Source organism: Pseudophryne corroboree, chromosome 1, assembly GCF_028390025.1.
Source record: "Pseudophryne corroboree isolate aPseCor3 chromosome 1, aPseCor3.hap2, whole genome shotgun sequence".
In the NCBI taxonomy this organism is placed as follows: Eukaryota; Metazoa; Chordata; class Amphibia; order Anura; family Myobatrachidae; genus Pseudophryne; species Pseudophryne corroboree.
Window position 1 is genome coordinate 93,881,098 of NC_086444.1, and position 24,995 is coordinate 93,906,092.

The 24,995-nt window shown below is 46.9% G+C and overlaps 1 protein-coding gene across 1 annotated transcript in view; it reads left to right on the plus strand.

The window, feature by feature from the left end:
* Positions 1–6,521: 6,521 nt before the first annotated feature.
* Positions 6,522–24,995, plus strand: part of FBXO4 (F-box protein 4) — a 65,580-nt gene continuing 47,106 nt past the window's right edge. The window contains exons 1-3 of the mRNA XM_063938657.1: positions 6,522–6,912; positions 14,676–14,911; positions 19,753–19,973. Coding sequence (XP_063794727.1) covers positions 6,733–6,912; positions 14,676–14,911; positions 19,753–19,973 — 637 coding nt within the window. The 5' untranslated portion in view covers positions 6,522–6,732. The remainder of the gene's footprint in view (positions 6,913–14,675; positions 14,912–19,752; positions 19,974–24,995) is intronic.

The following is a 24,995-nucleotide window of genomic DNA, read 5'->3' on the forward strand; positions in this document are numbered from 1 at the left end:
GCGTTTGCGAGATGCTGCTACTGGTGCCGCCGCTGCTGTTCTTGCGGCGGGAGTCCATACATCTACCCAGTGGGCTGTCACAGTCATATAGTCCTGACCCTGCCCTGCTCCACTTGTCCACATGTCCGTGGTTAAGTGGACATTGGGTACAGCTGCATTTTTTAGGACACTGGTGAGTCTTTTTCTGAGGTCTGTGTACATTTTCGGTATCGCCTGCCTAGAGAAGTGGAACCTAGATGGTATTTGGTAACGGGGGCACACTACCTCAAGAAATTGTGTAGTTCCCTGTGAACTAACGGCGGATACCGGACGCACGTCTAACACCAACATAGTTGTCAAGGCCTCAGTTATCCGCTTTGCAGCAGGATGACTGCTGTGATATTTCATCTTCCTCGCAAAGGACTGTTGGACAGTCAATTGCTTACTGGAAGTAGTACAAGTGGTCTTCCGACTTCCCCTCTGGGATGACCATCGACTCCCAGCAGCAACAACAGCAGCGCCAGCAGCAGTAGGCGTTACACGCAAGGATGCATCGGAGGAATCCCAGGCAGGAGAGGAATCGTCAGAATTGCCAGTGACATGGCCTGCAGGACTATTGGCATTCCTGGGGAAGGAGGAAATTGACACTGAGGGAGTTGGTGGGGTGGTTTGCGTGAGCTTGGTTACAAGAGGAAGGGATTTACTGGTCAGTGGACTGCTTCCGCTGTCACCCAAAGTTTTTTAACTTGTCACTGACTTATTATGAATGCGCTGCAGGTGACGTATAAGGGAGGATGTTCCGAGGTGGTTAACGTCCTTACCCCTACTTATTACAGCTTGACAAAGGCAACACACGGCTTGACACCTGTTGTCCGCTTTTCTGTTGAAATACCTCCACACTGAAGAGCTGATTTTTTTGGTATTTTCACCAGGCATGTCAACGGCCATATTCCTCCCACGGACAACAGGTGTCTCCCCGGGTGCCTGACTTAAACAAACCACCTCACCATCAGAATCCTCCTGGTCAATTTCCTCCCCAGCGCCAGCAACACCCATATCCTCCTCATCCTGGTGTACTTCAACACTGACATCTTCAATCTGACTATCAGGAACTGGACTGCGGGTGCTCCTTCCAGCACTTGCAGGGGGTGTGCAAATGGTGGAAGGCGCATGCTCTTCACGTCCAGTGTTGGGAAGGTCAGGCATCGCAACCGACACAATTGGACTCTCCTTGTGGATTTGGGATTTCGAAGAACGCACAGTTCTTTGCGGTGCTTTTGCCAGCTTGAGTCTTTTCAGTTTTCTAGCGAGAGGCTGAGTGCTTCCATCCTCATGTGAAGCTGAACCACTAGCCATGAACATAGGCCAGGGCCTCAGCCGTTCCTTGCCACTCCGTGTGGTAAATGGCATATTGGCAAGTTTACGCTTCTCCTCCGACAATTTTATTTTAGGTTTTGGAGTCCTTTTTTTACTGATATTTGGTGTTTTGGATTTGACATGCTCTGTACTATGACATTGGGCATCGGCCTTGGCAGACGACGTTGCTGGCATTTCATCGTCTCGGCCATGACTAGTGGCAGCAGCTTCAGCACGAGGTGGAAGTGGATCTTGATCTTTCCCTAATTTTGGAACCTCAACATTTTTGTTCTCCATATTTTAATAGGCACAACTAAAAGGCACCTCAGGTAAACAATGGAGATGGATGGATACTAGTATACTTATGGATGGACTGCCGAGTGCCGACACAGAGGTAGCTACAGCCGTGGACTACCGTACTGTGTCTGCTGCTAATATAGACTGGATGATAATGAGATGAAATCAATATATATATATGTATGTATATATAATATCACTAGTACTGCAGCCGGACAGGTAGATAATATATTTATTAGGTAATGATGACTGATGACGGACCTGCTGGACACTGTCAGCTCAGCAGCACCGCAGACTGCTACAGTAAGCTACTATACTATAGTAGTATGTACAAAGAAGAAAGAAAAAAAAAAACCACGGGTAGGTGGTATACAATTATGGATGGACTGCCGAGTGCCGACACAGAGGTAGCTACAGCCGTGGACTACCGTACTGTGTCTGCTGCTAATATAGACTGGATGATAATGAGATGAAATCAATATATATATATGTATGTATATATAATATCACTAGTACTGCAGCCGGACAGGTAGATAATATATTTATTAGGTAATGATGACTGATGACGGACCTGCTGGACACTGTCAGCTCAGCAGCACCGCAGACTGCTACAGTAAGCTACTATACTATAGTAGTATGTACAAAGAAGAAAGAAAAAAAAAACACGGGTAGGTGGTATACAATTATGGATGGACTGCCGAGTGCCGACACAGAGGTAGCTACAGCCGTGGACTACCGTACTGTGTCTGCTGCTAATATAGACTGGATGATAATGAGATGAAATCAATATATATATATGTATGTATATATAATATCACTAGTACTGCAGCCGGACAGGTAGATAATATATTTATTAGGTAATGATGACTGATGACGGACCTGCTGGACACTGTCAGCTCAGCAGCACCGCAGACTGCTACAGTAAGCTACTATACTATAGTAGTATGTACAAAGAAGAAAGAAAAAAAAAAACCACGGGTAGGTGGTATACAATTATGGATGGACTGCCGAGTGCCGACACAGAGGTAGCTACAGCCGTGGACTACCGTACTGTGTCTGCTGCTAATATAGACTGGATGATAATGAGATGAAATCAATATATATATATGTATGTATATATAATATCACTAGTACTGCAGCCGGACAGGTAGATAATATATTTATTAGGTAATGATGACTGATGACGGACCTGCTGGACACTGTCAGCTCAGCAGCACCGCAGACTGCTACAGTAAGCTACTATACTATAGTAGTATGTACAAAGAAGAAAGAAAAAAAAAAAAACCACGGGTAGGTGGTATACAATTATGGATGGACTGCCGAGTGCCGACACAGAGGTAGCTACAGCCGTGGACTAACGTACTGTGTCTGCTGCTAATATAGACTGGATGATTGATAATGAGATGAAATCAATATATATATGTATGTATATATAATATCACTAGTACTGCAGCCGGACAGGTAGATAATATATTTATTAGGTAATGATGACTGATGACGGACCTGCTGGACACTGTCAGCTCAGCAGCACCGCAGACTGCTACAGTAAGCTACTATACTATAGTAGTATGTACAAAGAAGAAAGAAAAAAAAAAACCACGGGGAGGTGGTATACAATTATGGATGGACTGCCGAGTGCCGACACAGAGGTAGCTACAGCCGTGGACTAACGTACTGTGTCTGCTGCTAATATAGACTGGATGATTGATAATGAGATGAAATCAATATATATATGTATGTATATATAATATCACTAGTACTGCAGCCGGACAGGTAGATAATATATTTATTAGGTAATGATGACTGATGACGGACCTGCTGGACACTGTCAGCTCAGCAGCACCGCAGACTGCTACAGTAAGCTACTATACTATAGTAGTATGTACAAAGAAGAAAGAAAAAAAAAAAACCACGGGTAGGTGGTATACAATTATGGATGGACTGCCGAGTGCCGACACAGAGGTAGCTACAGCCGTGGACTAACGTACTGTGTCTGCTGCTAATATAGAGTCTAGACTGGATGATAAATTATTGATAATGAGATGAAATCAATATAATATCACTAGTACTGCAGCCGGACAGGTACTATATATATTTATTATGTAATGACTGATGACGGACCTGCTGGACACTGTCAGGTCAGCACAGCACCGCAGACTGCTACAGTAAGCTACTATAGTAGTATGTATAAAGAAGAATGAAGAAAAAAAAAACCACGGGTAGGTGGTATACAATATTATATATATATATATATATTATATACAATTATATATATATATATATATATATATATATTAAACTGGTGGTGATTGATTATTAAACTGGTGGTCACTTCAGGTCACGTTGCAACTTGCAACTAGTACTCCGAGGCCTAAGCAGACAATCACAAAATATATTATTATACTGGTGGTCAGTGTGGTCACAACAATGGCAGTGTGGCACTGACTCTGGCAGCAAAAGTGTGCACTGTACGTTATATGTACTCCTGAGTCCTGCTCTCAGACTCTAACTGCTCCCCACTGTCAGTGTCTCCCCCACAAGTCAGATAATACACTTACAGTCACACTATCTAATCTATAAATATCACTTCAGCAAGTAGTATAGTAGTATACAGTATAGTAGTACTCCTCCTAATAATGCTCCCCAAAATACTGTGTCTCTCTCTTCTCTAAACGGAGAGGACGCCAGCCACGTCCTCTCCCTATGACTCTCAATGCACGTGTGAAAATGGCGGCGACGCGCGGCTCCTTATATAGAATCCGAGTCTCGCGATAGAATCCGAGCCTTGCGAGAATCCGACAGCGTGATGATGACGTTCGGGCGCGCTCGGGTTAGCCGAGCAAGGCGGGAAGATCCGAGCCTGCTCGGACCCGTGTAAAAAAACCTGAAGTTCGGGCGGGTTCGGATTCAGAGGAACCGAACCCGCTCATCTCTATTCTTAGGGCAGCCTGGAGCAGCCCCTCTGTTATGTGCTTGCTTACTGCAGCACCAACTACAAAACTGAGCTCCTGTGCAGGGAGGCGGGGTTATAGAGGAGGCGGCGCTGTGCATTCTGGGAACAGTCAAAGCTTTGAGCCTGTTGGTGCCTTGGATCAAGATCCTACTTTACACCCCAATGTCTATCCTTGTGGAGCCCAGTGTACCCCGCAGCAGAACCAGTTTTTTTCAACTGGTGTGCCTGCCATGACAAGTTGCTAGATGTAAGCCCGCCGCACAGACCCGCCGCCGCTGCAGCCTGCCACCCGCCAGCCAGACCTGCCATCGGCACCAACCAGATCGCTGCCTGCCGCCCGCCAGCCACACCTGCCACCGGCGCCAACCAGATAGGCTTGTCCAGCGCTGCACTACTGTTTCGCGACAGGCGGCCCGTGACCTATGGTGAGTCATAGGTCATGCACCACATGTTGCATTCCCGCCCGCCCGCTCACTCATTCACTCACACACTGCTCTGCTGCTCCGTGCTTCCTGGTGAAGTCCAGCGCTCCTCACTGAGTTTTCACGTTTATTAAAGCGTGACAAATTATTATGGGGACAGGTTAGTGGAATTACTAAGAGGGGGGGGGGGTAGGTATCTGGAAATATGAGGGCATGTGTGTGGAATTACTAGGTGGGGGGGTGAGCTGGTGTGTGGAATTTACTAAGGGGGGGGGGGGAGCTGGTGTGTGGAATTACTTAGGGGGGGGGGGGGTAGCTGGTATGTGGAAATATGAGGGCCATGTGTGTGGAATTACTAAGTGGGCGAGCTGGTGTGTAGAAATATGAGGGGCATGTGTGTGGAATTACTAAGAGGGGGGGGGCTGGTGTGTGGAAATATGAGGGGCATGTGTGTGGAATTACTAAGTGGGGGAGCTGTTGTGTGGAATTACTAAGGGGGGAGCTGGTGTGTGGAAATATGAGGGGCAGGTGTGTGGCATTATTTGGGGGGACAGATCTGTGGTATTACTAGGGGGCAGGTGTGTTGCATTAATATGGGGGACAGGTATGTGAAAATATAATGAGGGGCATGTGTGAAGAGAAATAATAACAAATATCAACATAATAGATATATGTCGATATTTGTTATTATATGTATTATATTTGATTAAAAAAACTGATGGTGTGCCTTAGCAATTTTAAAATCTTGTTTAGTGTGCCACGAGTTTAAAAAGGTTGACAATCACTGCCTTAAAAGAATGTGCAACTGCAGGAGGAACACAAGTAAAGGTGTGTCAGAATGATGACAACTGGAATAGCTGGTGGTGTTCGCCGGGTGTGGTATGGTATGCCGGCGGTCGGGTTCCTGGCGACCAGCATACGGGCGCCGGGAGCCCGACCGCCGGCTTACCGACAGTGTGGCGAGAGCAAATGAGCCCCTTGCGGGCTCGCTGTGCTCGCCACGCTGCGGGCACGGTGGCGCGCTATGCGGGCACGGTGGCGCACTATGCGCGCCACGCTATTTTATTCTCCCTCCAGGGTGGTCGTGGACCCCCACGAGGGAGAATAAGTGTCGGTATGCCGGCGGTTGGTATGCCGGCGGTCGGGCTCCCGGCGCCGGTATGCTGGTCGCCGGGAGCCCGACCGCCGGCATACTGAAGACCACCCGTGTTCGCCAATTCACATGGATGAGAATAAAAATGTCTTTGTGAATTCTCAATGTAAATTGGCAATTATTAAATGAGAGATACACTCTATAAATAGATAGATATATCTCGATAGATAGATATATCTATTAACACATATAAATAGAAGGAATCTGTTTTTCTTTTAGGCAATTACAACCAACCAGGCTTCAGCAATAGTACAGTGTGGGTGAGCACGTTTCCCAGAGAGGACTGCACACTCACACATCACTTGGTTACCATGCTGCTTTGTGTACACCCGGTTGCTAGGAGCAGGTCATGTGACCAGGGCTACGAATCACGTGACGAGGAACATGTCTGCCCCCTGGCGTGGGATTTCCCGGCACTGACACTCCCGTGATGATGCTGGAAGTGTCTGGTGGACTCCGTGCAGCAGGAAGTGGGAGTGTGGGACAGACGTGACTCTACGGCAGTAATATACATTGACACCCAGGCCGGTGCTGGGGACGGGTGTGTTGTCCACTAGAGAGAGGAGCGCAGGATGGCAGAGGGGGGCGCTGTCTCTCCGGTGGAATGGACTCGGCTGGAGGCTGCTATCATAAAGGGCTTCAGACAGCTGAGAGACCGCTACCTGCAGAGTGTGAGAGGCCGGGCAGTGCGGGGAGCTGAGAGTGACAGCCCCGACCTGGGTTACAGTGACGGGCCACTGGACAGGCTGCCGGTGAGTGCCCAACCTCCTGCCGGTGACTAATAAAACCTGAGACCATACCCCTAAAACACAGGATAATACATTTAATAAAACCTGAGACCATACACAGCTTTATAAATACATTTCAGAACCAGGTGAAAGGGATAAAATGGTCACCCTAACTATATATATATATATATATATATACATATGGGCGTTTTATAAGAAGAGGGGCCTGTGTGCAGACTCCGGCTGGGCCCCCTCCTCTCCACGGCGCCGCAGGCTGCGGCATTGTGCCAGAGTCTACTGCACATGCGCAGGTCTCTGGAAACATGGTGCTTGTGATGGTCCGGAGTGGCCCTGTAAAATTTAGTAAAGTGGCCCGACATGGGCAGCACAAGAGGTATAATATACTGTGTAGCCGTGGCAGTATCACTGGTTGGCACAGTTGCTGGTAACAGAATGAATGGGGACACTGCGTGCGGTGGGATAGCTGTCAAGTGGGGCGTGACAACAAACAAAACAGGTCCCACAGACACATCGGCCTACCAGGAATCTTCCTGGTGAGCCCTATGGCTAATTTGCCCCTGGTTAGGATCTGGTTGGTTGGTAGTTTATCTCTCTCCAAGGCTTTAAGGTGGGTACACACTAGGCGATGTGCTTGGTGAGCAACATCGCCTAGTATGTCCCCCTCTCGGGCCGCCTGACATGGTCACACTCACTGTGCGATATCGCTAGTGATATCGAACAGTGACGTAATGCCACAGCCGACCCGCGCATGCAGCTTTGAACGATGAGTTCAAATTGAGCTGCATATACGTCCGTGACTGAGGGTCGTAAACGACCCGCAGGACCGCGCATCGCTCGCCGTTTACAGCGAACAGACTAGTCGATATAGTAAACAACATCGCTCAGGGAGGGCTAAAATAAGCGACGTTTACTATATCGACTAGTGTGAACGGGCCTTTAGTAAATATACCTCTACATTTGCTATTATATTACATTGGCATTCCTTTCTAGTAAAGTATACATTATAAGATGGTTTTCTATGTCTGGAGTTAAGCTCTCGTAGGGAGAGATATAGTGGCATATTCAGTTTGGGACAATGTTGGGTTGCTTATATGATAATGTTGTGGTCGTTATGTGTCACTATTACAGGTTTCCCAGATTGTTCAGACATCACTCCGAATTGAGTTACCCTCTTAGCTTCTAATGTTGCCTGCCAGGAGTACCCCGGACATCGTTTGCTTATGGCCATTCAAAACTGTGTGTGTGTGTAGGAGGCATAATGGCTATACTGCTGTGTGTGTGTGTACAGATGTGTCCACTTACTGTACATATAGCCTCGTTGCACCTTAAATAGCCCTTCATGTCATACCATGCCGTGGTGTGACTCTGCAGCGCCGAGCGTCTTTACATTCAACTTTTTCCATTAAAATATGTCTTATTCGCAAAATGATGCGAATAGGACGCACAGGCAGCTTATGCTGATTAAAATGATATGCAGCATGTCTATATTCAGTGTGTGACTGCGGCTGTATCTGCATAGGAAATGCTACGTTACAGGGTTTTCCTAGAAAACACTGCAACATACTATTTCATATGCAGAAACAGCTGCAGATGTAGAGAGAATACAGGCATACCTTTTTTAATCAGCAGAGTCTGCCTGTGCGTCCTATTTGCATAGCAATGTGAATAATACACATTTCTCTGACGTCCTAGTGGATGCTGGGACTCCGTAAGGACCATGGGGATATAGCGGCTCCGCAGGAGACAGGGCACAAAATAAAAGCTTAAGGATCAGGTGGTGTGCACTGGCTCCTCCCCCTATGACCCTCCTCCAAGCCTCAGTTAGATTTTTGTGCCCGGCCGAGAAGGGTGCAATCTAGGTGGCTCTCCTGAGCTGCTTAGAATAAAAGTTTAGTTAGGTTTTTTTATTTTCAGTGAGTCCTGCTGGCAACAGGCTCACTGCATCGTGGGACTAAGGGGAGAAGAAACGGACTCACCTGAGTGCAGAGTGGATCGGGTTTCTTAGGCTACTGGACACTAGCTCCAGAGGGACGATCACAGGTTCAGCCTGGATGGGTCACCGGAGCCGCGCCGCCGTCCCCCTTACAGAGCCAGAAGAGACGAAGAGGTCCGGTGAAATCGGCGGCAGAAGACATCCTGTCTTCAGACTAAGGTAGCGCACAGCACCGCAGCTGTGCGCCATTGCTCTCAGCACACTTCACACTCCGGTCACTGAGGGTGCAGGGCGCTGGGGGGGGAGCGCCCTGAGACGCAATATAACAGAATACCTTAGGTGGCAAAACAGAATACATCACATATAGCTCCTGGGCTATATGGATGTATTTTAATCCCCTGCCATTTTACACAAAAAAGCGGGAGATAAGGACGTCGTGAAGGGGCGGAGCCTATCTCCTCAGCACACAAGCGCCATTTTCCCTCACAGCTCCGCTGGAAGGACGGCTCCCTGACTCTCCCCTGCAGTCCTGCTTCAGAATCAGGGTAAAAAAGAGAAGGGGGGGCATTGTTGGCAGCAAATAACAATAATTAACAGCAGCTATAAGGGAATAACACTTATATAAGGTTATCCCTGTATATATATATATATAGCGCTGGGTGTGTGCTGGCAGACTCTCCCTCTGTCTCTCCAAAGGGCTAAGTGGGGTCCTGTCCTCTATCAGAGCATTCCCGGTGTGTGTGTGCTGTGTGTCGGTACGCGTGTGTCGACATGTATGAGGAGGAAAATTATGTGGAGGCGGAGCAGTTGCCTGCGTTGGTGATGTCACCCCCTAGGGAGTCGACACCTGACTGGATGATTGTATTTAAACAATTAAGTGATAATGTCAGCAATTTGCAAAAAACTGTTGACGACATGAGACAGCCGGCAAATCAGTTAGTGCCTGTCCAGGCGTCTCAGACACCGTCAGGGGCGCTAAAACGCCCGTTACCTCAGTGGGTCGACACAGACCCTGACACAGATACTGAGTCTAGTGTCGACGGTGACGAGACAAACGTAATGTCCAGTAGGGCCACACGTTACATGATCACGGCAATGAAAGAGGCATTGAACCTTTCTGACACTACAAGTACCACAAAGAAGGGTATTATGTGGGGTGAGAAAAAACTACCAATATTTTTTCCTGAGTCAGAGGAAATAAATGAGGTGTGTGAAAAAGCGTGGGTTTCTCCCGATAAAAAACAGCTAATTTCTAAAAAATTATTAGCATTATATCCTTTCCCGCCAGAGGTTAGGGCGCGTTGGGAAACACCCCCTAGGGTAGATAAGGCGCTCACACGTTTATCTAAACAAGTAGCGTTACCGTCTCCTGATACGGCTACCCTCAAAGAACCAGCTGATAGAAGGCTGGAAAATATCCTAAAAAGTATATACACACATACTGGTGTTATACTGCGACCAGCAATCGCCTCAGCCTGGATGTGCAGTGCTGGAGTCGCATGGTCGGATTCCCTGACTGAGAATATTGATACCCTGGATAGGGACAATATTTTGTTAACTATAGAACATTTAAAGGATGCATTATTATATATGCGTGATGCACAGAGGGATATTTGCACCCTGGCATCAAGAGTAAGTGCTATGTCCATCTCTGCCAGAAGAGCGTTGTGGACGCGACAGTGGTCAGGGGATGCGGATTCCAAACGGCACATGGAAGTATTGCCGTATAAAGGGGAGGAGTTATTTGGGGCTGGTCTATCGGACCTGGTGGCCACGGCAACGGCTGGAAAATCCACCTTTTTACCCCAGGTCACTCCACATCAGCAGAAAAAGACACCGTCTTTTCAATCTCAGTTCTTTCGTTCCCATAAGTACAAGCGAGCAAAAGGCCACTTCTTTCTGCCCCGGGGCAGAGGAAGAGGAAAAAGACTGCACCATGCAGCCGCTTCCCAAGAGCAGAAGCCCTCCCCTGCTTCTGCCAAGTCTTCAGCATGACGCTGGGGCTTTACAAGCAGACTCAGATATGGTGGGGGCCCGTCTCAAAAATTTCAACGCGCAGTGGGCTCACTCGCAAGTGGATCCCTGGATTCTACAGGTAGTATCGCAGGGGTACAAACTGGAATTCGAGGCGTTTCCCCCTCATCGTTTCCTGAAGTCTGCTTTACCAAAGTCTCCCTCCGACAGGGAGGCAGTTCTAGAAGCCATTCACAAGCTGTATTCCCAGCAGGTGATAATCAAGGTACCCCTCCTGCAACAAGGAAAGGGGTATTATTCCACGCTGTTTGTGGTACCGAAGCCGGACGGCTCGGTGAGACCAATTTTAAATCTGAAATCCTTGAACACTTACATAAAAAGGTTCAAATTCAAGATGGAGTCACTCAGAGCAGTGATAGCGAACCTGGAAGAAGGGGACTATATGGTGTCTCTGGACATCAAAGATGCTTATCTCCACGTCCCGATATACCCTTCTCACCAAGGGTACCTCAGGTTTGTAGTACTAAACTGTCATTATCAGTTTCAGACGCTGCCGTTTGGATTGTCCACGGCACCTCGGGTCTTTACCAAGGTAATGGCCGAAATGATGATTCTTCTACGAAGAAAAGGCATTTCAATTATCCCTTACTTGGACGATCTCCTGATAAGGGCAAGATCCAGGGAACAGTTAGAAGTCGGAGTAGCACTATCTCAGGTAGTGTTACGTCAGCACGGGTGGATTCTAAATATTCCAAAATCGCAGCTGATTCCAACGACACGTCTACTGTTCCTAGGAATGATTCTGGACACAGTCCAGAAGAAGGTGTTTCTCCCGGAGGAGAAGGCCAGGGAGTTATCCGAGCTAGTCAGGAACCTCCTAAAACCAGGACAGGTCTCAGTGCATCAGTGCACGAGGGTCCTGGGGAAAATGGTGGCTTCTTACGAAGCGATTCCATTCGGAAGATTCCATGCAAGAACATTTCAGTGGGATCTACTGGACAAATGGTCCGGATCGCATCTGCAGATGCATCAGCGGATAACCCTGTCGCCAAGGACAAGGGTGTCTCTCCTGTGGTGGCTGCAGAGTGCTCATCTACTAGAGGGCCGCAGATTTGGCATTCAGGATTGGATCCTGGTAACCACGGATGCCAGCCTGAGAGGCTGGGGAGCAGTCACACAGGGAAGGAATTTCCAGGGCCTGTGGTCAAGCTTGGAAACGTCTCTTCATATAAACATTCTGGAACTAAGGGCCATTTACAATGCCCTAAGTCAAGCAAAACCTCTGCTTCAGGGTCAGGCGGTGTTGATCCAATCGGACAACATCACGTCAGTCGCCCACGTAAACAGACAGGGCGGCACGAGAAGCAGGAGGGCAATGGCAGAAGCTGCAAGGATTCTTCGCTGGGCGGAAAATCATGTGATAGCACTGTCAGCAGTATTCATTCCGGGAGTGGACAACTGGGAAGCAGACTTCCTCAGCAGACACGACCTTCACCCGGGAGAGTGGGGGCTTCACCCAGAAGTCTTCCACCTGATTGTAAACCGTTGGGAAAAACCAAAGGTGGACATGATGGCGTCACGTCTAAACAAAAAACTGGACAGATATTGCGCCAGGTCAAGGGACCCTCAGGCAATAGCAGTGGACGCTCTGGTAACGCCGTGGGTGTACCAGTCAGTGTATGTGTTCCCTCCTCTGCCTCTCATACCAAAAGTACTGAGAATCATAAGAAGGAGAGGAGTAAGAACTATACTCGTGGTTCCGGATTGGCCAAGACGGACTTGGTACCCGGAACTTCAAGAGATGCTCACGGACGAACCGTGGCCTCTACCTCTAAGAAAGGACCTGCTACTGCAGGGGCCTTGTCTGTTCCAAGACTTACCGCGGCTGCGTTTGACGGCATGGCGGTTGAACGCCGGATCCTGAGGAAAAAAGGCATTCCAGAAGAAGTCATCCCTACTCTGGTCAAAGCCAGGAAGGACGTAACCGCAAAACATTATCACCGCATTTGGCGTAAATATGTTGCGTGGTGTGAGGCCAAGAAGGCCCCTACAGAGGAATTTCAACTGGGTCGTTTCCTTCATTTCCTGCAAACAGGACTGTCTATGGGCCTAAAATTAGGGTCCATTAAGGTTCAAATTTCGGCCCTGTCGATTTTCTTCCAGAAAGAACTGGCTTCAGTACCTGAAGTTCAGACATTTGTAAAAGGGGTGCTGCACATACAGCCTCCTTTTGTGCCTCCAGTGGCACCTTGGGATCTCAATGTGGTGTTGAGTTTTCTAAAGTCACATTGGTTTGAACCACTTTCCACTGTGGACTTAAAATATCTCACATGGAAGGTGTCGATGCTGTTAGCCTTGGCTTCAGCCAGGCGTGTGTCAGAATTGGCGGCTTTATCATATAAAAGCCCTTACTTGATATTTCATTCTGACAGGGCGGAATTGAGGACTCGTCCTCAATTTCTACCTAAGGTGGTTTCTGCATTTCACATGAACCAACCTATTGTGGTACCTGCGGCTACCAGGGACTTAGAGGACTCTAAGTTGCTTGACGTTGTCAGGGCCTTGAAAATATATGTTTCCAGGACGGCTGGAGTCAGAAAATCTGACTCGCTGTTTATCCTGTATGCACCCAACAAGCTGGGTGCTCCTGCTTCTAAGCAGACGATTGCTCGTTGGATTTGTAGTACAATTCAGCTTGCACATTCTGTGGCAGGATTGCCACAGCCAAAATCAGTAAAAGCCCATTCCACAAGGAAGGTGGGCTCATCTTGGGCGGCTGCCCGAGGGGTCTCGGCTTTACAACTTTGCCGAGCAGCTACTTGGTCAGGGGCAAACACGTTTGCTAAATTCTACAAATTTGATACCCTGGCTGAGGAGGACCTGGAGTTCTCTCATTCGGTGCTGCAGAGTCATCCGCACTCTCCCGCCCGTTTGGGAGCTTTGGTATAATCCCCATGGTCCTTACGGAGTCCCAGCATCCACTAGGACGTCAGAGAAAATAAGATTTTACTTACCGATAAATCTATTTCTCGTAGTCCGTAGTGGATGCTGGGCGCCCATCCCTAGTGCGGATTGTCTGCAATACTTGTATATAGTTATTGTTACAAAAATTCGGGTTATTATTGTTGTGAGCCATCTTTTCAGAGGCTCCTTTGCGTTTATCATACTGTTAACTGGGTTCAGATCACAAGTTGTACGGTGTGATTGGTGTGGCTGGTATGAGTCTTACCCGGGATTCAATATCCTTCCTTATTATGTACGCTCGTCCGGGCACAGTGTCCTAACTGAGGCTTGGAGGAGGGTCATAGGGGGAGGAGCCAGTGCACACCACCTGATCCTTAAGCTTTTATTTTGTGCCCTGTCTCCTGCGGAGCCGCTATATCCCCATGGTCCTTACGGAGTCCCAGCATCCACTACGGACTACGAGAAATAGATTTATCGGTAAGTAAAATCTTATTTTTTGTAAAAAAAAAAAAAAAAAAAGCCCAATACTAACAGAGTTGCACGGGACCTATCGGCTCACTCATGCCAGGCATCTCCCGTTATATGGCGTATTGAGACAAGATGTATGAGGAGACATTTGTATGTAGGAAGAGTGCTGTCTATGCTCGTGTGTGTGTGTGTGTGTGTGTGTGTGTGTGTGTGTGTGTGTGTATGTAGGAGGAGGTACTGGCTATACTTTGTGTGTGTCTGTGTATGCGCGCGCACATATATGTATGTTGTTTGTTTACAATCCAGTCCCGGGATTACAAAAATGGGACAGGATTGGCTTCCCTAGTTATGATGTATTATTATGTGCCCAATTGTTTAATATTACAAATTAAACATGTTATGTTTGTCCCTTTTTTATGTTCTTCAGGTTGATATGCAGTTGTACATCATGTCATTTCTTTCACCACAAGACCTGTGCATGCTCGGAGTAACAAACCATTACTGGCATTTAATGGTTCAAGACCGCCTTCTCTGGAAATACTTTCTGCTGCGAGATGTTCTCTTGTGGTCTTCGATTGATTGCCATAGCTTGCCGGATTTAGATATCCTGAAATCCTGCATCTCTGAGTCAGCAGAGGGGAAAGATCTCAATTATATGTCTATGTGAGTAGTTGAGAATCACAGTAATTCTGCAGTAGACCATCATCGTTGATTCTGACGGCCGACCTATTATGACTGCTCATTTAGTTTCTAACAGGTCCTAATTTTATCTGCAGCACTTAAGATGGGTTCACACTGGGCGATTTCAGCCTAAAAAATAAACGATAATGTTGAACGTCAAAGTCGGGCTGAGCTGCACGTTCGGAATGCCGGCGGTGATGTCACTGATCGTTATCATGGAACGATAATGTTCAGTGTGTATGCGCTATATTGTTGAACGCAATATCGTTCAACGATATAGTCGTTATTAATCGCCAGCATTCCCTTTATCGCCCAGTGTGTACCCGGCTTTAATAATGATGGGGCTAATTCAGACCTGATCACTAGGGTGCGTTTTTTGCATCCCTGCGATCAAGTTGTCTCCGCATGCAGGGGGAGGGGGAAAACGCTGTGCAGGGGTGCGATCGCATGTGAAGCAGAGCTGCACAAACTAATTTTGTGCAGTGTCTGTGCAGCTCAGGACTTACTCTTCCAGTGCGATGATCGGGGCCGCAGCTAACGTCAGACACCCTCCCTCCAAACGCCTGGTCCCTCCTGCGTTTTTTCGGACACTCCTTGAAAACGGTCAGTTGCCACCCACAAACGCCCTCTTCCTGTCGGTGAGTTTAGAATTTTCACACCATCCTGTCGCTGCCCGGTGATCCCCATTGGTGCGGTTTGTCGCGCCTGCGCATTGCGGTGCATACGCATGGCCAGTTCAGACCTGATCGCCTGCTATGCGAAAACGCACAGCAGCGATCGTGTCTGAATTAGCCCCGATATTAAGATGCAAGTAGTTGTAAAGGATTTACTGAGCACATTGAGAGGTTAATATGCTGATGACCATTTAAAAGCTATAATTAATCTCATTAATTAACCCATCACAAAGGTTGTTTTCACTTTACCCTATAATAATACTCTGTTTGTGCACTTAATCTCTATATACCATTTATTCAGATCATAGCAGGGGTCCTAGAGGTGGTAACACATGGGCCTTATTCATAGTTGGACGTAAATGTAATTTGCAGCTTTTCTTCAGTACACACACACGTCTTTCCATAGTACGCGTCTGTATTCCTGGAAACTTGCTCTTGCAACTAAGACAAGTAGATTTTACCAAGAGGGTCTGGGGAGCTTGAATCAAATGGTCGTGTTCACCGGGAATAAAACTCTTAAACACAAATGATAAAAAATGCAAACATAGCGTGATACTGTTATGCTAAATCAAATTGATAATATGACAATGTGACTGGACTCGTACCCCAAGATGAATAAAATTCGCTTTAAGAAATCTAGCCACTGCTGTAATGGATCCCAGCAACCCTGTTCCTAATTCTCCCGAGGGTGCAGAATCTCCCCGATACACTCACAAAGTGTACATGTGGGAGTAAAATTCCAGATAGTGTAATACCATTTATTAGATATAAAGACACAGATGTGAATATCCAATGGACTCTCACCATCAATTAGATGTTTATAGGCACAAATGAAAACCACTTCAAATGTATACACAGGTCCCTGTTGTAATTGGACTCCTTATCCTTGTTCTTTACTCTCCTGGAAATTAGGATGCTCCCCAATTCATTCACAATGGATATATGTGAAAAGAAGGCTCCAAATAGTGTAAAACCATTTATTAAAAACTATAAAACACAAACATGGGCAGAAAATGGACTCTCACCATCCAATAGATGTAAATGGACAGAAAAGCAAGTTTTCAGAAGATCGCCAGGCGTCCCCAGGAATCGTCACCAAACAAGAAGGTAAGTAGTTCCAATCACCGCCCAGAACCTCCACCAACGCGTTTCGATAACCTTCTGTTATCTTTCTCAAGGTGTAGGAGGTAACGGCATGGTAAGTGGTATTTATACCAAACAATGAAACCAGATAAAAAACCTAATTCCAGACATAGACCAACTGCTCCTCTATGATCCCTATTCCTATCCATACCCAAATAGCAAACATCCGCTCCCCACAAGTCCGTTTTTGATTTTTCCCATGTATCCATAATCCGACAACAGGTGCGCATCAAAGTCCATCTGATTAATATCTATTTCCGGTGGGTGGAAGCGCCGAGTGGGGTCCGTCCCATCCCTGACTACATCCGGCGGAAGAAGGTCACCCAAATCCTCGTGCATTAAGGATGCTACCTTCCACGCCACACTTCCGGCTCGATCAGACGCGACATCACATCCGGCGGAAAAAGATCAACATAATTTCCGTCACTAGTGCAGCGCTTTCCCACCGTTTTTTGCGTCTCGCTTCCGGCAGGGGAAGGTAATCTGTCACAACATCCTGCCGGACTATTTCACCAGCGGACAGCTCAAAGTCCTTTGCGTTCCATCTCCAATGAATGCGTGTCACAGCGAATGCGGATGTTTTAGTGGACCGGAACAATGTCTCAGATGTTTGTCAATTGTTGTCAGGAGCAACCCAATGGATAGGAGAAAACACAATGTAATTAGCACAAAAAAATATAAGATGATCCAACTTCAAATATTAGTGCAATACATTTAAAGAAACCATTGACCAGCAGGGCACTTAAAGTGAGAATCAGCGAGCACCTTCGGAACATCAAGAAAGGGCTTGACACCCATGCTCTATCGTCACATTTTAGGAAAATCCATGATTGTAATGTAAAACATAGCAAGAATTTCATGGCATTAAAGAAAATCCACCCTGATAAAAGGGGAGGAGATATTCAAAAGAAATTAGCTAAATATGAAATGCAATGCCTTTTTAATTATAAAACCTTAGAGCCCTCTGGTCTAAATAAAGATTTTGAAAGCAAATGGTTTCTTTAAATGTATTGCACTAATATTTGAAGTTGGATCATCTTATATTTTTTTGTGCTAATTACATTGTGTTTTCTCCTATCCATTGGGTTGCTCCTGACAACAATTGACAAACATCTGAGACATTGTTCCGGGCCACTAAAACATCCGCATTCGCTGTGACACGCATAATTGGAGATGGAACGCAAAGGACTTTGAGCTGTCCGCTGGTGAAATAGTGCGGCAGGATGTTGTGACAGATTACCTTCCCCTGCCGGAAGCGAGACGCAAAAACCGGTGGGAAAGCGCTGCACTAGTGATGGAAATTATGTTGACCTTCTTTCGCCGAATGTGTTGTCTCGTCTGATCGAGCGACTTCCGCCGGAAGTGTGGCGTGGAAGGTAGCATCCTTAATGCACAAGGATTCGGGTGACCTTCTTCCGCCGGATGTAGTCAGGGATGGGACGGACCCCACTCGGCGCTTCCACCCACCGGAAATAGATATTAATCAGATGGACTTTGATGCGCACCTGTTGTCGGATTATGGATACATGGGAAAATCAAAAACGGACTTGTGGGGAGCGGTTGTTTGCTATTTGGGTATGGATAGGAATAGGGATCATAGAGGAGCAGTTGGTCTATGTCTGGAATTAGGTTTTTTATCTGGTTTCATTGTTTGGTATAAATACCACTTACCATGCAGTTACCTCCTACACCTTGAGAAAGATAACAGAAGGTTATCGAAACGCGTTGGTGGAGGTTCTGGGCGGTGATTGGAACTACTTACCTGCTTGTTTGGTGACGATTCCTGGGGACGCCTGGCGATCTTCTGAAAACTTGCTTTTCTGTCCATTTACATCTATTGGATGGTGAGAGTCCATTTTCTGCCCATGTTTGTGTTTTTTAGTTTTTAATAAATGGTTTTACACTATTTGGAGCCTTCTTTTCACATATATCCATTGTGAATGAATTGGGGAGCATCCTAATTTCCAGGAGAGTAAAGAACAAGGATAAGGAGTCCAATTACAACAGGGACCTGTGTATACATTTGAAGTGGTTTTCATTTCAAGCGCCACAGACCCTCTTGGTAAAATCTACTTGTCTTGTTTGTTCAGAGTGTGGGTGACACTTTTTTTTACGTTTTGGGACAAGGGCAGCTATAGGCGCATGTTTTTTACCACCAGTCCTTGCTCTTGCAACTCCCCGCAACAAGGAGGCAGGGTAGGAGGGAGCGTGTAGACAGGGCCAAAATACAGGGGAATCCAGAAGAAAGTCTGACCCTTTTGGCGCAGAAAGAGATGCAATATATTGTTATAGATATTCTACAGCTGCTGAAGGTGGTGGTTCACAAATGTTTTCGAATTACAGTTTCCTAAAATATCAGAATCATTTTCACAGCACCCCTAGACCAACGGCGGGATGTAATGCCGCCTGAGTCCGGCGGCCATGCGGGTTGCCGGCTGAACTCGGACGTTTTCTAAAGGGGCAAACACTTACAAGGCAAACCATTCCTCGTGAGTGATTGCCCCTTTAAAAAAACCGTCCGAGTTCAGTTGGCAACCCGCATGGCCACCGGACTCGTGCGGCATTACATCCCGCCGTAAAGGTTTCTTAAATAAACTATGTTTATACGTCATCCTTAGGTTCGATTATTTGGTGAGGGACATGATTCCCTTTCTCTACATAGTTTATGATTGAAAGCCACAAACACTTGTTTTGCCTATTACATTGACCATAAATAATTTGATTTAGTCCAGAACCTTCCCCGAGGCACCCCAGGGTGACGCGGCACCCAGTTTTGGAACCACTGGTTGTCAATCCCCAATCAGTAAAGTACCAAGAAGTGTAAGGCTTTCAAGCAGCTTGAAAAAAACAATGTATTTGAATTGCTTATTGAAAGTAAAGATAAAGTTGAATTGGGAGAATGCCGGATCATAGTACATACCATCAGTATTATTGTATAACCTACTGAACTACGCAAAAAAACTTTAATTCACAGTAAGTGACTTGTCTTTTTTTTTGTATTAATAGATACTTACGGGGCTGCCCCAAAACCAGAAAGTCAATGCAGCTCAGACGTCCCCTTTATGGCGCAGTGACCTCCTTCCTGCAATCGCTGGTCATGCAGTCTGAGCCACGCTTTGCTATGTTCGGTCCTGGTCTTGAGCAGCTGGATGATTCTTTGGTCACACGAATGATGACCTCCCCAGATCTTTGCCCAGTTGTCAGCATCCTACAAAGACAAATTGATGGTAAGACTTAAACTCAGATTTATAAGTGATCACTCAAAGTATAATCTTATTGGATTTCGCTGTGAAAGAATCGGAAATATCACCCCGCGTTATAGGAGACATACAGTAAGATGTAGCAGTATAAAGTGGGCTTCCTCCTGTGAAAAACGTATTTATTAGGTAAAGTAATGCATTTTCAAGAACATTGGAACAACAGATAAAGGTTAAGTGCTGTTCAGTCAATATAGACCCACTGCACATTTTAGCTTTAAAAATGAGGTTATCCAGCTCTTTCTTTGATACATTGATTAAATTATATTTTGAACTGACAAGTGGAGGCAGAACCAGACAATTGCACCTTTTCAATTATGAACATTTACGTAGCTTCAATATATGTGTGGTACGAGTGCAGTACAAAGTAAATACATAGGGGCTCATTCAGATGTGGTTGGAGAAGCTATCACTGCTGCTTCCTTGGCAGAGAGAGCTCTGTATGGTTATGCAGCGGAAGGCGTCTACTACAAGCAAACCCCTCCTGCTGCAATAGTGATCTGACCGGAGTCTTAGGACATAGCATCGGATCACTGCGACCCCATCAGGTGGCTTGCGCAAGCCGCCTATCGCAGAGGCCAGGAAATATCCGTCATGCAACGGAGATCTCTGGCCCCTTCCCTCACACTAAACAGCGGAGACACACCTCCGTTTCCTCAAACTGAGGCCATTGCTACCCCAAAAATGGCATCAGATAGTCAGTCACTGACAGTCTGATGCCGACTACTTCCTACATTGCAGGACCCGTTTGTGCACACACAGAGCGGGCCCTGCGCATGCGCTAAGTTCCGAATATCAGTACCTTGCGCATCGGGAAGCATAGTCAGCGGGATCAGAATGAGGCCCATTGTGAATTATACACTACAGGAAGTTGAAGAGTACTGGGAGACAGGACGCCATCATATATAATTTAGACAGCACTGGCGCAAGTAGAAAGATAGGTATCTCATAGACTCGTGTGCTGGTAAAATTACCGTAAGATATAAGTAATCCAACACTGTAATAGCTCAGTACTCATTTGTTTATCTGATATTGGAGCAGATTGTGTTTCATGAAAGCGGTTATAACAATGTGAATAAAGGACGCGTTTCACGTGTCACAGCCTGCTTCATCAGATAGGAAACTTCTAAATGTTGTTTGAGAAGTACAAGTAGATGACTTGGAATGGTCTTAGTAGAAATGCTCACACATTCTGTGATACAGCGCTGTGTGGTGCTGCAAGGTCCGTCCATGACTGCTCTATTAATGGGACTGCAAGCCTTAAGACCAACAGCCCTTAGGGTGGGTTCACTCTATGCCGATATCAGCACAATATGTCATTTCCGGACAAATCAGAACAACGTATCGGGAAGTGTGTATGCCCGATTGCATTCTCCTGCGGGTCCACGACCAATCAGAAGATATTGCATGTGACCCGGTGCAGTTGTCTTTCATTAAATCATTTTAGTGTGTACAGCCATTGCAATGTATCGGCCCTTGGCCGGGAACGCGTTGTTTTGATGGGAGTTAGTTGCATCATCCTTTGCAGGCCCGGCGCTACACACTCAGCAAAGGGATGCAGAGCAGGTAGGCGCCAGGCTGGAGAGACGCTCTCCCTGCTCTGCATCCCCGCTGCTGCGCCAGGCCTCCCGACTGCTGCCGGCTGCTGTACCTGTGACTGCATGACGGGCAGCAGTGTCGGCAGCTTAAAGCCTCCTCTCCCAGTGGCAGTGACTTATCAGATGAAAAGGAGGCAGGGCTATACGGGCGGAGCTACACGGGACCAGCAGAGTGCAGTGCCACAGAGGAGGACATTCTGCTCCAGATCCTGCCAGACAGGTAGAGTAAGTAAGAAAGTCTGTGTGTGTATGTATGTATGTATGTATGTATGTGTATATGTGTGGGGGAGGGGGGGATGTGAATAAACTGTACTTCTGTGGGCGTTACATGTAAGCTGCGCTACTACTGGGGTGTTATATGTAAGCTGCGCTACTGCTGGGTTCGTTATGTGTAAGCTTCGTTACTACTGGGTTCGTTATGTGTAAGCTTCGTTACTACTGGGTCGTTATGTGTAAGCTGCGCTACTAATGGGTCGTTATGTGTAAGCTATGCTACTACTGCGTCATTATGGTTAAGCTGCGCTACTACTGGGTTCGTTATGTGTAAGCTGCGCTACTACTGGGTTTGTGTGTAAGCTGTGCTACTACTGAGTTCGTTATGTGTAAGCTTCGTTACTACTGGGTCATTATGCGTAAGTGGCGCTACTACTGGGTCGTTATGTAAGCGGCGCTACACTGGGGGCATTGTGTGTAAGCTGCACTACTACTGGAGCGTTATGTGTAAGCTGTGCTACTACTGGGTTCGTTAAGTGTAAGCTGCGCTACTACTGGGTTCGTTATGTGTAAGCTGTGCTAATACTGGGTTCGTTATGTGTAAGCTGCGCTACTACTGGGTTCGTTATATGTTAGTTGCGCTACTACTGGGTTCGTTATGTGTAAGCTGCGCTACTACTGGGTTCGTTATGTGTAAGCTGTGCTACTACTGGGTTTGTTATATGTAAGCTGCGCTACTACTGGGTTCGTTATGTGTAAGCTGTGCTACTACTGGGTTTGTTATATGTAAGCTGCGCTACTACTGGGTTCGTTATATGTAAGCTGCGCTACTACTGGGTTCGTTATGTGTAAGCTGTGCTACTACTGGGTTTGTTATATGTAAGCTGCGCTACTACTGGGTTCGTTATGTGTAAACTGTGCTACTACTGGGTTTGTTATGTGTAAGCTGTGCTACTACTGGGTCGGTATGTGTAAACTGCGCTACTACTGGGTCGTTATGTGTAAGCTGTGCTACTACTGGGTCGTTATGTGTAAGCTGCGCTACTACTGGGTTTATGTGTAAGCTGTGCTACTACTGGGTTTTTATGTGTAAGCTGCGCTACTACTGGGTTTGTTATGTGTAAGCTTCGTTACTACTGGGTTCGTTATGTGTAAGCTGCGCTACTACTGGGTCGGTATGTGTAAACTGCGCTACTACTGGGTCGTTATGTGTAAGCTGTGCTACTACTGGGTCGTTATGTGTAAGCTGCGCTACTACTGGGTTCGTTATGTGTAAGCTGCGCTACTACTGGGTTCGTTATGTGTAAGCTGCGCTACTACTGGGTCGTTATGTGTAAGCTGCGCTACTACTGGGTTCGTTATGTGTAAGCTGCGCTACTACTGGGTTCGTTATGTGTAAGCTGCGCTACTACTGGGGACATTGTGTGTAAGCTGCGCTACTACTGGGGGCATTGTGTGTAAGCTGCATTACTACTGGGGTCATTTGTAAGCAGCGCTACTACAGGGGCGTTTTAAATGGGGGTACTATTGTGTGGCCACGCCTCTTCCTTGTGAGACCACATCCCTTTTTTGACGTGCGCTGTCCCTTTGTAAAGTATGGGAGGGCGTACATTTATAGTTTGCAGGGGGCGCCGAACACCCTAGCACCGGCCCCGATCCTCTGCTCTGAGACTGGGAGTGTGACATGCATCTGCAACATCATACCCAAGCACAACACTCCCAATGTAACACTTAGCAGTGGCCCGCAGTGTCAGAGGAACTTACCAGCTGCTTCTCATTCATGATTGGCATCACATAGGGGGTACTGCAGGTGCATTAAAATTTCTGTATGTGAACATTATGCTACTTATCCAGTATTTAGGGTACCCCCTTACCCTGGGTGTACTAGTAAATTGCCTAGATCTGCCTAATGGTAGCGCTGACCCTGACTTTAGCGTCCATAGAGTGAAAGGCGGCACGTAATGTTTTTATACACTCGATATGATTTCTTTTTCTGCCTGTTGTAACAAATATCTATAGGTCCCTTCATAGCTGTTGCCAGTCACTTTACTAGGTACAATGCTGTAACTCGCCCACTGTGGCTTAATGAATCGCAGAGGATGTAGCTTGGACATTCCAAGCACATCGCTGGGCCCCCATATACCTCTCCTAGTGGTTATGGTCACAGTGGCCAAACAAATGATCTTAAAACATTGGATTTCCCAATCCTTCCCAACAGACACAAACATTCTTGTGGAAAATATTTGAAGGTTCAGAATAGTTTCAGTTGCATCTACTCACTTCATGAAAGTGATCCCTGTTTTTTTCCGGCAGGGTCCACAGATCCACAGGATAACAATGGGATACGATGAAGCGACAGTGGATTTGCACCAATCGGTCAAAGCTTTTCCGGCCTCCCAGCATGCAACGGGTCCGTCCATATATCCCCGCCTCTTTGCTCAGGCAAATCAGTTTTTTGTTTGGTGCGACAGGAGACGGACCATGGTCAGAGGGCTGTTGGTTTTAGCAGCCCTAAGCTTTCTTATTTTATTTTTATAGTCTTACTATTTTTTTGAGGGATCTTTCTAAACAGTGGCTTATACGTACCTTAGAAAGAGTCACTCAAATAACTCTCAGTTGGGTCGCGACAACGCGTACCCACAAGTACAGTGTCTGTGTCGGATATACTAGCAGGTCCAGCAGACGTTACCAGGCTGTGGCCGAAGCACAGGGAGAAGGTAAGGCATGAGTTCCGCTTAGAAGGGGAATACGGACACAGCCACACTGTTTTGGGAGGAGACCACCAAACAGTAGCTGACGCGGCTGCCACCTCAGGTGCACCAGCGCTAGGCCTTAGGGATCAGAGGCTCCAGGAATAGTATGAGGCCGCGATCCCTAGGGTTGATGTCAGCAGTGAGGAGTCAGACGCTCTCCTGGTCGCCCCTCCCCCCGGTTCATGACCAGTTTCCTCTGAGTTTCCCGCCATGAACTGTTTCCCGCTTTTGTCTCAGACGCTGTACACGTAGGGGAACCAGTTGCAGCATAGGCGGCTGTGTGACTGGTGTGTCTGTGTTCACTGAGCATCTGTGTTCACTATAGGTTCATGGAGCGGCAGTGTATACTCGTAGCATCTGGATCCACTCAGCGTTCGCTAACGTATTGATCGGTCTTGGAAGCAAGATGAGTCTCCCTGTATCCCACT